At 49.9% G+C, this 14316-nt stretch overlaps 1 protein-coding gene across 1 annotated transcript in view; it reads right to left on the minus strand.

Annotated features, from left to right (window-relative positions):
* Positions 1-443: 443 nt before the first annotated feature.
* The window catches only part of LOC138778156 (phosphofurin acidic cluster sorting protein 2-like), a gene marked incomplete at both ends in the record, with an annotated part of 65898 nt that continues 52025 nt past the window's right edge, over positions 444-14316 (minus strand). The window contains 5 exons of the mRNA XM_069956422.1: positions 444-598; positions 1070-1173; positions 8682-8786; positions 8990-9119; positions 11456-11580. Coding sequence (XP_069812523.1) covers positions 444-598; positions 1070-1173; positions 8682-8786; positions 8990-9119; positions 11456-11580 — 619 coding nt within the window. The remainder of the gene's footprint in view (positions 599-1069; positions 1174-8681; positions 8787-8989; positions 9120-11455; positions 11581-14316) is intronic.

Consider the following 14316-nt stretch of genomic DNA (forward strand, 5'->3'; position numbering starts at 1 on the left):
AGTAGCTGCGCCTGTTATATCTCACCTGTTAGGAGTAGCTGCTCCTGTTATATCTCACCTGTTGGGAGTAGCTGCACCTGTTATACCTCACCTGTTGGGAGTAGCTGCGCCTGTTAGACCTCACCTGTTGGGAGTAGCTGCCTGTTATACCTCACCTGTTGGGAGTAGCTGCCTGTTATACCTCACCTGTTGGCAGTAGCTGCACCTGTTATACCTCACCTGTTGGCAGTAGCTGCGCCTGTTATATCTCACCTGTTGGCAGTAGCTGCTCCTGTTATACCTCACCTGTTGGGAGTAGCTGCTCCTGTTATATCTCATCTGTTGGCAGTTGATGCGCCTGTTATACCTCACCTGTTGGGAGTAGCTGCTCCTGTTATTCCTCCCCTGCGCCTGTTAATGCTGCTAGAATTGGTAGCTGCATCCCCTCCCACCAGGACACTCACCCAGCGGCACAACCAGGAAGCGGAGGTAGCTCAGCCAATCCGGAGTCTTCCCTGCCAACTGCTCCACAAAGAAGCGAAGGATGACACTGAGATAACTCTGATCACCCACCACTACAACTCTCACCGGAGGCGGCATCAGGGAGTTAGTGTTACAGCTGAGGGGAGAAAAGAACATAGAGAGCGCAAAGCTGAGACCATGGGGGAGGGGGGCTAGTCTACTCACTATGGGGGCGTTCTACTCACTATAGGGGCGTCTACTCACTATGGGGCGTCTACTCACTATGGGGGCGTCTACTCACTATGTGGGCGTCTACTCACTATGGGGGCGTCTACTCACTATGGGGCGTCTACTCACTATGGGGGCGTCTACTCACTATAGGGGCGTCTACTCACTATGGGGGCGTCTACTCACTTCACTATGGGGGCGTCTACTTACTAAGGGGGCGTCTACTCACTATGGGGCGTCTACTCACTATGAGGGCGTCTACTCACTATGGGGGCGTCTACTCACTATGGGGGCGTCTACTCACTATGGGGCGTCTACTCACTATGGGGCGTCTACTCACTACGGGGGGCGTCTACTCACTACGGGGGGCGTCTACTCACTCGGGGGGGCGTCTACTCACTATCTTTGTATACGGGCGATAATACCACAGAAGGCCGCCTGGACATCGGCTGAAGAACAAGTGGAGACAGTGAGAAGCTTCCCGTGTAGCTGCTCTCTGAGGAACTGGATGATAAGAAGGAAATTCATATTACAGGCAAGAAGAGATAAAGGCAGGTGTAACGTATATAGGGAGGACTGTGCAGTTACCTGTAGAGGACTGTACCCTGTGGACTGTGCAGTTACCTGTAGAGGACTTTACCCTGTGGGCTGTGCAGTTACCTGTAGAGGACTGTGCACTGTGGACTGTGCGGTTACCTGAAGAGGACTGTGCTCTGTGTGCTGTGCAGTTACCTGTAGAGGACTGTACCCTGTGTGCTGTGCAGTTACCTGTAGAGGACTGTACCCTGTGGGCTGTGCAGTTACCTGTAGAGGACTTTACCCTGTGGGCTGTGCAGTTACCTGTAGAGGACTGTGCACTGTGGACTGTGCGGTTACCTGAAGAGGACTGTGCTCTGTGTGCTGTACAGTTACCTGTAGAGGACTGTACCCTGTGTGCTGTGCAGTTACCTGTAGAGGACTGTGCCCTGTGTGCTGTGCAGTTACCTGTAGAGGACTGTGCCCTGTGGGCTGTGCAGTTACCTGTAGAGGACTGTACCCTGTGGGCTGTGCAGTTACCTGTAGAGGACTGTACCCTGTGGGCTGTGCAGTTACCTGTAGAGGACTGTACCCTGTGGGCTGTGCAGTTACCTGTAGAGGACTGTGCCCTGTGGGCTGTGCAGTTACCTGTAGAGGACTGTGCCCTGTGGGCTGTGCAGTTACCTGTAGAGGACTGTGCTCTGTGTGCTGTGCAGTTACCTGTAGAGGACTGTGCCCTGTGGACTGTGCAGTTACCTGTAGAGGACTGTGCCCTGTGGACTGTGCAGTTACCTGTAGAGGACTGTACCCTGTGTGCTGTGCAGTTACCTGTAGAGGACTGTACCCTGTGCAGTTACCTGTAGAGGACTGTACCCTGTGGGCTGTGCAGTTACCTGTAGAGGACTGTGCTCTGTACCCTGTGCAGTTACCTGTAGAGGACTGTACCCTGTGGGCTGTGCAGTTACCTGTAGTGGACTGTGCAGTTACCTGTAGAGGACTGTACCCTGTGGGCTGTGCAGTTACATGTAGAGGACTGTGCTCTGTACCCTGTGCAGTTACCTGTAGAGGACTGTACCCTGTGGGCTATGCAGTTACCTGTAGAGGACTGTACCCTGTGTGCTGTGCAGTTACCTGTAGAGGACTGTGCTCTGTGGGCTGTGCAGTTACCTGTAGAGGACTGTGCCCTGTGGGCTGTGCAGTTACCTGTAGAGGACTGTACCCTGTGTGCTGTGCAGTTACCTGTAGAGGACTGTACCCTGTGTGCTGTGCAGTTACCTGTAGAGGACTGTGCTCTGTGTGCTGTGCAGTTACCTGTAGAGGACTGTGCTCTGTGTGCTGTGCAGTTACCTGTAGAGGACTGTGCTCTGTGTGCTGTGCAGTTACCTGTAGAGGACTGTACCCTGTGGGCTGTGCAGTTACCTGTAGAGGACTGTGCTCTGTGGGCTGTGCAGTTACCTGTAGAGGACTGTACCCTGTGTGCTGTGCAGTTACCTGTAGAGAACTGTGCTCTGTGTGCTGTTCAGTTACCTGTAAAGGACTGTGCTCTGTGTGCTGTTCAGTTACCTGTAAAGGACTGTACCCTGTGCAGTTACTTGTAGAGGACTGTGCTCTGTGTGCTGTGCAGTTACCTGTAGAGTACTGTGCAGTTACCTGTAGAGGACTGTGCCCTGTGGGCTGTGCAGTTACCTGTAGAGGACTGTGCCCTGTGGGCTGTGCAGTTACCTGTAGAGGACTGTGCAGTTACCTGTACAGGACTGTGCCCTGTGGGCTGTGCAGTTACCTGTAGAGGACTGTACCCTGTGGGCTGTGCAGTTACCTGTAGAGGACTGTACCCGTACCCTGTGGGCTGTGCAGTTACCTGTAGAGGATTGTACCCTGTGTGCTGTGCAGTTACCTGTAGAGGACTGTGCTCTGTGTGCTGTGCAGTTACCTGTAGAGGACTGTACCCTGTGTGCTGTGCAGTTACCTGTAGAGGACTGTGCCCTGTGGGCTGTGCAGTTACCTGTAGAGGACTGTGCCCTGTGGGCTGTGCAGTTACCTGTAGAGGACTGTGCAGTTACCTGTACAGGACTGTGCCCTGTGTGCTGTGCAGTTACCTGTAGAGGACTGTGCTCTGTGGGCTGTGCAGTTACCTGTAGAGGACTGTACCCTGTACCCTGTGCAGTTACCTGTAGAGGACTGTACCCTGTGTGCTGTGCAGTTACCTGTAGAGGACTGTACCCGTACCCTGTGGGCTGTGCAGTTACCTGTAGAGGACTGTGCCCTGTGGGCTGTGCAGTTACCTGTATAGGACTGTACCCTGTGCAGTTACCTGTAGAGGACTGTGCTGTGTGTGCTGTGCAGTTACCTGTAGAGGACTGTACCCTGTGTGCTGTGCAGTTACCTGTAGAGGACTGTACCCTGTGTGCTGTGCAGTTACCTGTAGAGGACTGTGCTCTGTGTGCTGTGCAGTTACCTGTAGAGGACTGTACCCTGTGGGCTGTGCAGTTACCTGTAGAGGACTGTACCCTGTGGGCTGTGCAGTTACCTGTAGAGGACTGTGCTCTGTGTGCTGTGCAGTTACCTGTAGAGGACTGATGCTCTGTGTGCTGTGCAGTTACCTGTAGAGGACTGTGCTCTGTGTGCTGTGCAGTTACCTGTAGAGGACTGTACCCTGTGGGCTGTGCAGTTACCTGTAGAGGACTGTGCTCTGTGGGCTGTGCAGTTACCTGTAGGAGGGACTGTACCCTTGTGGGCTGTGCAGTTACCTATAGAGGACGGTTACCCTGGGTGCTGTGCAGTTACCTGTAGAGGACTGTGCTCTGTGTGCTGTGCATTACCTGTAGAGGGACTGTGCTCTGTGTGCTGTGCAGTTACCTGTAGAGGACTGTGCTCTGTGTGCGTGCAGTTACCTTAGAGGGACTGTACCACTGTGGCTGTGCGGTTACCTGTAGAGGACTGAGAGCTTCTGTGGGCTGTGCAGTTACCTGTAGAGGACTGTACCCTGTGTGGCTGTGGGCAGTTACCTGTAGAGGACTGTACCCTGTGTGCTGTAGCAAGTTACCTGTAGAGGACTGTGCTCTGTGTGCTGTGCAGTTACCTGTAGAGGACTGTACCCTGTGGGCTGTGCAGTTACCTGTAGAGGACTGTACCCTGTGTGCTGTGCAGTTACCTGTAGAGGACTGTGGCTCTGTGTGCTGTGCAGATTACCTGTAGAGAGACTGTGGCTCTGTGTGCTGTGCAGTTACCTGTAGAGGACTGTGCCTGTGTGCTGTGCAGTTACCTGTAGAGGACTGTACCCTGTGCGTTACCTGTAGAGGACTGTGCTCTGTGTGCTGTGCAGTTACCTGTAAGGACTGTGCTCTGTGTGTCTGTGCAGTTACCTGTAGAGGACTGTGCGCTGTGGCTGTGGCAGTTACCTGTAGAGAGGACTGTACCACTGTGTGCTGTGCAGTTACCTGTAAGGACTGTGCTCTGTGTGCTGTTCAGTTACCTGTAGAGGACTGTGCTCTGTGGGCTGTGCAGTTACCTGTAGAGGACTGTGCAGTTACCTGTAAGGAGACTGGTGCCCTGTGGGGCTGTGCATTACCTGTAGAGGACTGTGGCCCTGTGGTGCTGTGCAGTTATCTGTAGAGGACTGTGCAGTTACCTGTACAGGACTGTGCCCTGTACCCTGTGCAGTTACCTGTAGAGGACTGTACCCTGTGGGCTGTGCAGTTACCTGTAGAGAACTGTACCCTGTGTGCTGTGCAGTTACCTGTAGAGGACTGTGCTCTGTGGGCTGTGCAGTTACCTGTAGAGGACTGTACCCTGTGTGCTGAGCAGTTACCTGTAGAGGACTGTACCCGTACCCTGTGGGCTGTGTAGTTACCTGTAGAGGACTGTGCCCTGTGGGCTGTGCAGTTACCTGTATAGGACTGTACCCTGTGCAGTTACCTGTAGAGGACTGTGCTGTGTGTGCTGTGCAGTTACCTGTAGAGGACTGTGCCCTGTGTGCTGTGCAGTTACCTGTAGAGGACTGTACCCTGTGTGCTATGCAGTTACCTGTAGAGGACTGTACCCTGTGTGCTGTGCAGTTACCTGTAGAGGACTGTGCTCTGTGTGCTGTGCAGTTACCTGTAGAGGACTGTGCCCTGTGGGCTGTGCAGTTACCTGTATAGGACTGTGCTGTGTGTGCTGTGCAGTTACCTGTAGATGACTGTACCCTGTGTGCTGTGCAGTTACCTGTAGAGGACTGTGCCCTGTGGGCTGTGCAGTTACCTGTAGAGGACTGTACCCTGTGTGCTGTGCAGTTACCTGTAGAGGACTGTACCCTGTGTGCTGTGCAGTTACCTGTAGAGGACTGTGCGCTGTGTGCTGTGGCAGTACTGTAGAGGACTGTGCCCTGTGGGCTGTGCAGTTACCTGTATAGGACTGTGCTGTGTGTGCTGTGCAGTTACCTGTAGATGACTGTACCCTGTGTGCTGTGCAGTTACCTGTAGAGGACTGTGCTCTGTGTGCTGTGCAGTTACCTGTAGAGGACTGTGCCCTGTACCCTGTGGGCTGTGCAGTTACCTGTGGAGGACTGTGCCCTGTGGGCTGTGCAGTTACATGTAGAGGACTGTACCCTGTGGGCTGTGCAGTTACCTGTAGAGGACTGTACCCTGTGTGCTGTGCAGTTACCTGTAGAGGACTGTACCCTGTGGGCTGTACAATTTAACTGTAGAGGACTGTGCCCTGTGGGCTGTGCAGTTACCTGTAGAGGACTGTGCTCTGTGTGCTGTGCAGTTACCTGTAGAGGACTGTGCTCTGTGTGCTGTGCAGTTACCTGTAGAGGACTGTGCTCTGTGTGCTGTGCAGTTACCCGTAGAGGACTGTGCCCTGTGGGCTGTGCAGTTACCTGTAGAGGACTGTACCCTGTGGGCTGTGCAGTTACCTGTAGAGGACTGTACCCTGTGTGCTGTGCAGTTACCTGTAGAGGACTGTACCCTGTGTGCTGTGCAGTTACCCGTAGAGGACTGTGCTCTGTACCCTGTGCAGTTACCTGTAGAGGACTGTACCCTGTGTGCTGTGCAGTTACCTGTAGAGGACTATACCCTGTGTGCTGTGCAGTTACCTGTAGAGGACTGTGCTCTGTGGGCTGTGCAGTTACCTGTAGAGGACTGTGCCCTGTGTGCTGTGCAGTTACCTGTAGAGGACTGTGCCCTGTACCCTGTGCGGTTACCTGTAGAGGACTGTGCCCTGTGTGCTGTGCAGTTACCTGTAGAGGGCTGTGCCCTGTGGGCTGTGCAGTTACCTGTAGAGGACTGTACCCTGTGGGCTGTGCAGTTACCTGTAGAGGACTGTACCCTGTGTGCTGTGCAGTTACCTGTAGAGGACTGTACCCTGTGGGCTGTGCAGTTACCTGTAGAGGACTGTACCCTGTGGGCTGTGCAGTTACCTGTAGAGGACTGTACCCTGTGGGCTGTGCAGTTACCTGTAGAGGACTGTGCTCTGTGGGCTGTGCAGTTACCTGTAGAGGACTGTGCTCTGTGGGCTGTGCAGTTACCTGTAGAGGACTGTGCCCTGTACCCTGTGCAGTTACCTGTAGAGGACTGTGCCCTGTGGGCTGTGCAGTTACCTGTAGAGGACTATACCCTGTGCAGTTACCTGTAGAGGACTGTACCCTGTGTGCTGTGCAGTTACCTGTAGAGGACTGTACCCTGTGGACTGTGCGGTTACCTGTAGAGGACTGTGCCCTGTGTGCTGTGCAGTTACCTGTAGAGGACTGTGCTCTGTGTGCTGTGCAGTTACCTGTAGAGGACTGTACCCTGTGCAGTTACCTGTAGAGGACTGTGCCCTGTGTGCTGTGCAGTTACCTGTAGAGGACTGTGCCCTGTGTGCTGTGCAGTTACCTGTAGAGGACTGTACCCTGTGTGCTGTGCAGTTACCTGTAGAGGACTGTACCCTGTGTGCTGTGCAGTTACCTGTAGAGGACTGTGCCCTGTGTGCTGTGCAGTTACCTGTAGAGGACTGTACCCTGTGTGCTGTGCAGTTACCTGTAGAGGACTGTACCCTGTGGACTGTGCGGTTACCTGTAGAGGACTGTGCTCTGTGGGCTGTGCAGTTACCTGTAGAGGACTGTACCCTGTGTGCTGTGCAGTTACCTGTAGAGGACTGTGCTCTGTGGGCTGTGCGGTTACCTGTAGAGGACTGTGCTCTGTGGGCTGTGCAGTTACCTGTAGAGGACTGTGCTCTGTGTGCTGTGCAGTTACCTGTAGAGGACTGTACCCTGTGCGGTTACCTGTAGAGGACTGTGCTCTGTGTGCTGTGCAGTTACCTGTAGAGGACTGTACCCTGTGGGCTGTGCAGTTATCTGTAGAGGACTGTACCCTGTGTGCTGTGCAGTTACCTGTAGAGGACTGTGCCCTGTGTGCTGTGCAGTTACCTGTAGATGACTGTGCTCTGTGTGCTGTGCAGTTACCTGTAGAGGACTGTGCAGTTACCTGTAGAGGACTGTGCCCTGTGTGCTGTGCAGTTACCTGTAGATGACTGTGCTCTGTGTGCTGTGCAGTTACCTGTAGAGGACTGTGCTCTGTGTGCTGTGCAGTTACCTGTAGAGGACTGTACCCTGTGCAGTTACCTGTAGAGGACTGTGCTCTGTGTGCTGTGCAGTTACCTGTAGAGGACTATACCCTGTGTGCTGTGCAGTTACCTGTAGAGGACTGTGCCCTGTGTGCTGTGCAGTTACCTGTAGAGGACTGTGCTCTGTGTGCTGTGCAGTTACCTGTAGAGGACTGTGCCCTGTACCCTGTGCAGTTACCTGTAGAGGACTGTGCCCTGTGGGCTGTGCAGTTACCTGTAGAGGACTGTACCCTGTACCCTGTGCAGTTACCTGTAGAGGACTGTACCCTGTGTGCTGTGCAGTTACCTGTAGAGGACTGTACCCTGTACCCTGTGCAGTTACCTGTAGAGGACTGTGCCCTGTGGGCTGTGCAGTTACCTGTAGAGGACTATACCCTGTGTGCTGTGCAGTTACCTGTAGAGGACTGTGCAGTTACCTGTAGAGGACTGTACCCTGTACCCTGTGCAGTTACCTGTAGAGGACTATACCCTGTGGGCTGTGCAGTTACCTGTAGAGGACTGTGCCCTGTACCCTGTGCAGTTACCTGTAGAGGACTGTGCAGTTACCTGTAGAGGACTGTACCCTGTGTGCTGTGCAGTTACCTGTAGAGGACTGTGCCCTGTACCCTGTGCAGTTACCTGTAGAGGACTGTACCCTGTGTGCTGTGCAGTTACCTGTAGAGGACTGTACCCTGTGGGCTGTGCAGTTACCTGTAGAGGACTGTGCCCTGTGGGCTGTGCAGTTACCTGTAGAGGACTGTGCCCTGTACTCTGAGCAGTTACCTGTAGAGGACTGTGCCCTGTACCCTGTGCAGTTACCTGTAGAGGACTGTGCAGTTACCTGTAGAGGACTGTGCCCTGTACCCTGTGCAGTTACCTGTAGAGGACTGTACCCTGTGGGCTGTGCAGTTACCTGTAGAGGACTGTGCAGTTACCTGTCCCTGCCAGTCGGTGGTGTTCACCAGGATGACGCTCTCGGGAAGCTGCTGCTCTGATCCCAGGATTTCATTCAATTCATCAAAAACTGACTTTCGGGGAACCTGTGGAGTGAAGTTGGATGAGCGCAGTACAGACTGGAGAGGAGACACTCCACCAGTAGAGGGCGTACCCAGGAGAGTGCCACCGGCAAAGGGTGTACCCCGAAGTGCTTGCTCCACCCACAGAGGGCGTACCCAGGAGAGGTCCGGCCGTTGCCACTTGTTGACCCTTACATCACCTATACTCATTTCCAGATCAGACTCACCTGACTACAGAATCTGGACTCTGTAGAGAAGTCTGCCTCCAAGCTGCAGCCACGATCTCCTGGCCCCCGGTAATTCTGCCGATCCTTCATGGAAACGCTGCGAGGACCACGAACAAGTCTGTTTTCCTGCCTGGGGTAAAAGTGATGGCTAAGGGGCAAGTTACCTGCAAAACTTTTCCCAACTTCCTATCCAACTTCCCTGTAACCATCTATAGTGTATCCAGCTTCCCTGACACTATCTATAGTGTATCCAGCTTCCCTGACACCATCTACAGTGTATCCAGCTTCCCTGACACCATCTACAGTGTATCCAGCTTCCCTGACACCATCTATAGTGTATCCAGCTTCCCTGACACCATCTATAGTGTATCCAGCTTCCCTGACACCATCTATAGTGTATCCAGCTTCCCTGACACCATCTATAGTGTATCCCGCTTCCCTGACACTATCTATAGTGTATCCAGCTTCCCTGACACCATCTATAGTGTATCCAGATTCCCTGACACCATCTATAGTGTATCCCGCTTCCCTGACACTATCTATAGTGTATCCAGCTTACCTGTAACCATCTATAGTGTATCCAGCTTCCCTGACACCATCTAAAGTGTATCCAGCTTCCCTGACACCATCTACAGTGTATCCAGCTTCCCTGACACCATCTATAGTGTATCCAGCTTCCCTGACACCATCTATAGTGTATCCAGCTTCCCTGACACCATCTATAGTGTATCCAGCTTCCCTGACACTATCTATAGCGTATCCAGCTTCCCTGTAACCATCTATAGTGTAACCAGCTTCCCTGACACCATCTATAGTGTATCCAGCTTCCCTGTAACCATCTATAGTGTATCCAGCTTCACCGACACCATCTATAGCGTATCCAGCTTCCCTGTAACCATCTATAGCGTATCCAGCTTCCCTGTAACCATCTATAGTGTATCCAGCTTCCCTGTAACCATCTATCGTGTATCCAGCTTCCCTGACACTATCTATAGTGTATCCAGCTTCCCTGACACCATCTATAGCGTACCCAGCTTCCCTGACACTATCTATAGTGTATCCAGCTTCCCTGTAACCATCTATAGCGTATCCAGCTTCCCTGACACTATCTATAGTGTATCCAGCTTCCCTGTAACCATCTATAGCGTATCCAGCTTCCCTGACACTATCTATAGTGTATCCAGCTTCCCTGTAACCATCTATAGTGTATCCAGATTCCCTGACACCATCTATAGTGTATCCCGCTTCCCTGACACTATCTATAGTGTATCCAGCTTACCTGTAACCATCTATAGTGTATCCAGCTTCCCTGACACCATCTAAAGTGTATCCAGCTTCCCTGACACTATCTATAGTGTATCCAGCTTCCCTGACACTATAGTGTATCCAGCTTCCCTGACACCATCTATAGTGTATCCAGCTTCCTGGACACCATCTATAGTGTATCCAGCTTCCCTGTAACCATCTATAGTGTATCCAGCTTCCCTGTAACCATCTATAGTGTATCCAGCTTCCTGGACACCATCTATAGTGTATCCAGCTTCCCTGTAACCATCTATAGTGTATCCAGCTTCCCTGTAACCATCTATAGTGTATCCAGCTTCCCTGACACCATCTATAGTGTATCCAGCTTCCCTGTAACCATCTATAGTGTATCCAGCTTCCCTGTAACCATCTATAGTGTATCCAGCTTCCCTGTAACCATCTATAGTGTATCCAGCTTCCCTGACACCATCTATAATGTATCCAGCTTCCCTGTAACCATCTATAGTGTATCCAGCTTCCCTGACACCATCTATAGTGTATCCAGATTCCCTGACACCATCTATAGTGTATCCAGCTTCCCTGACCATCTATAGTGTATCCAGCTTCCCTGTAACCATCTATAGTGTATCCAGCTTCCCTGTAACCATCTATAGTGTATCCAGCTTCCCTGGCACCATCTATAGTGTATCCAGCTTCCCTGTAACCATCTTTAGTGTATCCAGCTTCCCTGTAACCATCTATAGTGTATCCAGATTCCCTGACACCATCTATAGTGTATCCAGCTTTCCTGTAACCATCTATAGTGTATCTAGCTTCCCTGTAACCATCTATAGTGTATCCAGCTTCCCTGTAACCATCTATAGTGTATCCAGCTTCCTGGACACCATGTATAGTGTATCCAGCTTCCCTGTAACCATCTATAGTGTATCCAGCTTCCCTGTAACCATCTATAGTGTATCCAGATTCCCTGACACCATCTATAGTGTATCCAGCTTCCCTGTAACCATCTATAGTGTATCCAGCTTCCCTGTAACCATCTATAGTGTATCCAGCTTCCTGGACACCATGTATAGTGTATCCAGCTTCCCTGTAACCATCTATAGTGTATCCAGCTTCCCTGTAACCATCTATAGTGTATCCAGCTTCCTGGACACCATCTATAGTGTATGTAGTTGCTCTGCAATACTGACATCTCTGTACCTGGGAGACATGATGATCTGTGACTCAGTCCTGGAGATCATTCCAAGTTGTGGGATCCGCTCTACGGGCTCCCAGGAAGTGAGATCTGCAGCTGATCCCGACACCGGCCCCGAGTCCCCGCTCTCCTGTGACACAAGATGACACCATGATCACCCCACTCTCGTGGGCAGGCTCCTCTTCCCCCATGTACCAGTCTGCCATTTGCCTTCATGTATTGTCTTTTGATCTTGTAATGTTCCTGCTTGTTACCCCTATCGCTTGTATAGCGCTCTGGGATTAAGGGTGCTCTATAAATAATAATAACAACCCCAACAGCTATTCATCCACCACTGTATATATAGAGGTAGTCTGAGCCCAGCCCAGCCCCCTTGGTGACATTATATATATATAGTGGTACCTTGGTTTAAGAGTAACTTGGTTTAAGAGCGTTTGGCAAGAAGAGATCACAGTCTTTCAAAATTGTGACTTGGTGTAAGAGCATTGCTTTGGTGAAAGAGCTCCCTGTACTGGGTGGGAGGGGGAGTGGGGGAGGGGCATGGTCTGCATAGCGGGGTCTACAGCCCTGTACTCTGACCCAGGAAGTCTCCCTCACCTTCCAAATCATAGCAGATCCACTTCAGGTTGGGGCTCACATCAGAGGACAGGACTGTGGGGGTAATCTCTTCATAGCTGTAACCCCTCTCTCCCCGAACAGAGAGCTGCATGTATGTGCCCACATCTGCCCTGCTCATTCCTTCCTGCAGTCTCTGTCCGCCCTTGTTTCCCATCATCTCCATTCCTGCTTTAATGTGCCTGCACTTACACTCACATATCCAGCTGCTGTGTTATCAGGGTTATACAGTTACTATACATTATACACCACATGCTGCTATACTGTACAGTAACTTATATATCACATATCCAGCTGCTGCTGTGTTATCAGGGTTATACATTACTATACATTATATACCACATGCTGCTATACTGTACAGTAACTTATATATCACATATCCAGCTGCTGCTGTGTTATCAGGGTTATACAGTTACTATACATTATATACCACATGCTGCTATACTGTACAGTAACTTATATATCACATATCCAGCTGCTGTGTTATCAGGGTTATACAGTTACTATACATTATACACCACATGCTGATTGCTATACTGTACAGTAACTTATATATCACATATCCAGCTGCTGTGTTATCAGGGTTATACAGTTACTATACATTATATACCACATGCTGATTGCTATACTGTACAGTAACTTATATATCACATATCCAGCTGCTGTGTTATCAGGGTTATACAGTTACTATACATTATACACCACATGCTGCTATACTGTACAGTAACTTATATATCACATATCCAGCTGCTGAAGTGTTATCAGGGTTATACAGTTACTATACATTATACACCACATGCTGCTATACTGTACAGTAACTTATATATCACATATCCAGTTGCTGAAGTGTTATCAGGGTTATACAGTTACTATACATTATACACCACATGCTGCTATACTGTACAGTAACTTATATATCACATATCCAGCTGCTGTGTTATCAGGGTTATACAGTTACTATACATTATATACCACATGCTGCTATACTGTACAGTAACTTATATATCACATATCCAGCTGCTGTGTTATCAGGGTTATACAGTTACTATACATTATATACCACATGCTGATTGCTATACTATACAGTAACTTATATATCACATATCCAGCTGCTGCTGTGTTATCAGGGTTATACAGTTACTATACATTATATACCACATGCTGCTATACTGTACAGTAACTTATATATCACATATCCAGCTGCTGTGTTATCAGGGTTATACAGTTACTATACATTATATACCACATGCTGCTATACTGTACAGTAACTTATATATCACATATCCAGCTGCTGTGTTATCAGGGATATACAGTTACTATACATTATACACCACATGCTGCTATACTGTACAGTAACTTATAAATCACATATCCAGCTGCTGTGTTATCAGGGTTATACAGTTACTATACATTATACACCACATGCTGCTATACTGTACAGTAACTTATATATCACATATCCAGCTGCTGTGTTATCAGGGTTATACAGTTACTATACATTATACACCACATGCTGATTGCTATACTGTACAGTAACTTATATATCACATATCCAGCTGCTGCTGTGTTATCAGGGTTATACAGTTACTATACATTATACACCACATGCTGATTGCTATACTGTACAGTAACTTATATATCACATATCCAGCTGCTTCTCATTGTTTCATCTCTTCTACATGTTATTCAGAATAATAATCAGCATATTTGGGAGGTGGAACCAATTGTCTTCAGATCAGTGATTTCTTATGGGAACATTTGCTTTGGTATAAGAGTGGATTTGTATTGCAAGCGCCGTCCCAGAACGGATTATACTCCTAATCCAAGGCACCACTGTATGTATATATATATATATATATATATATATATATATATACACACACACACTCACTGGCCACTTTATTAGGTACACCTGTCCAACTGCACGTTACCACTTAATTTCTAATCAGCCAATCACATGGCGGCAACTCAGTGCATTTAGGCATGTAGACATGGTCAAGACAATCTCCTGCAGTTCAAACCGAGCATCAGTATGGGGAAGAAAGGTGATTTGAGGCCTGTGAACGTGGCATGGTTGTTGGTGCCAGAAGGGCTGGTCTGAGTATTTCAGAAACTGCTGATCTACTGGGATTTTCACGCACAACCATCTCTAGGGTTTACAGAGAATGGTCCGAAAAAGAAAAACCATCCAGTGAGCGGCAGTTCTGTGGGCGGAAATGCCTTGTTGATGCCAGAGGTCAGAGGAGAATGG

Source organism: Dendropsophus ebraccatus, unplaced genomic scaffold, assembly GCF_027789765.1.
Source record: "Dendropsophus ebraccatus isolate aDenEbr1 unplaced genomic scaffold, aDenEbr1.pat pat_scaffold_653_ctg1, whole genome shotgun sequence".
Classification (NCBI taxonomy): Eukaryota; Metazoa; Chordata; class Amphibia; order Anura; family Hylidae; genus Dendropsophus; species Dendropsophus ebraccatus.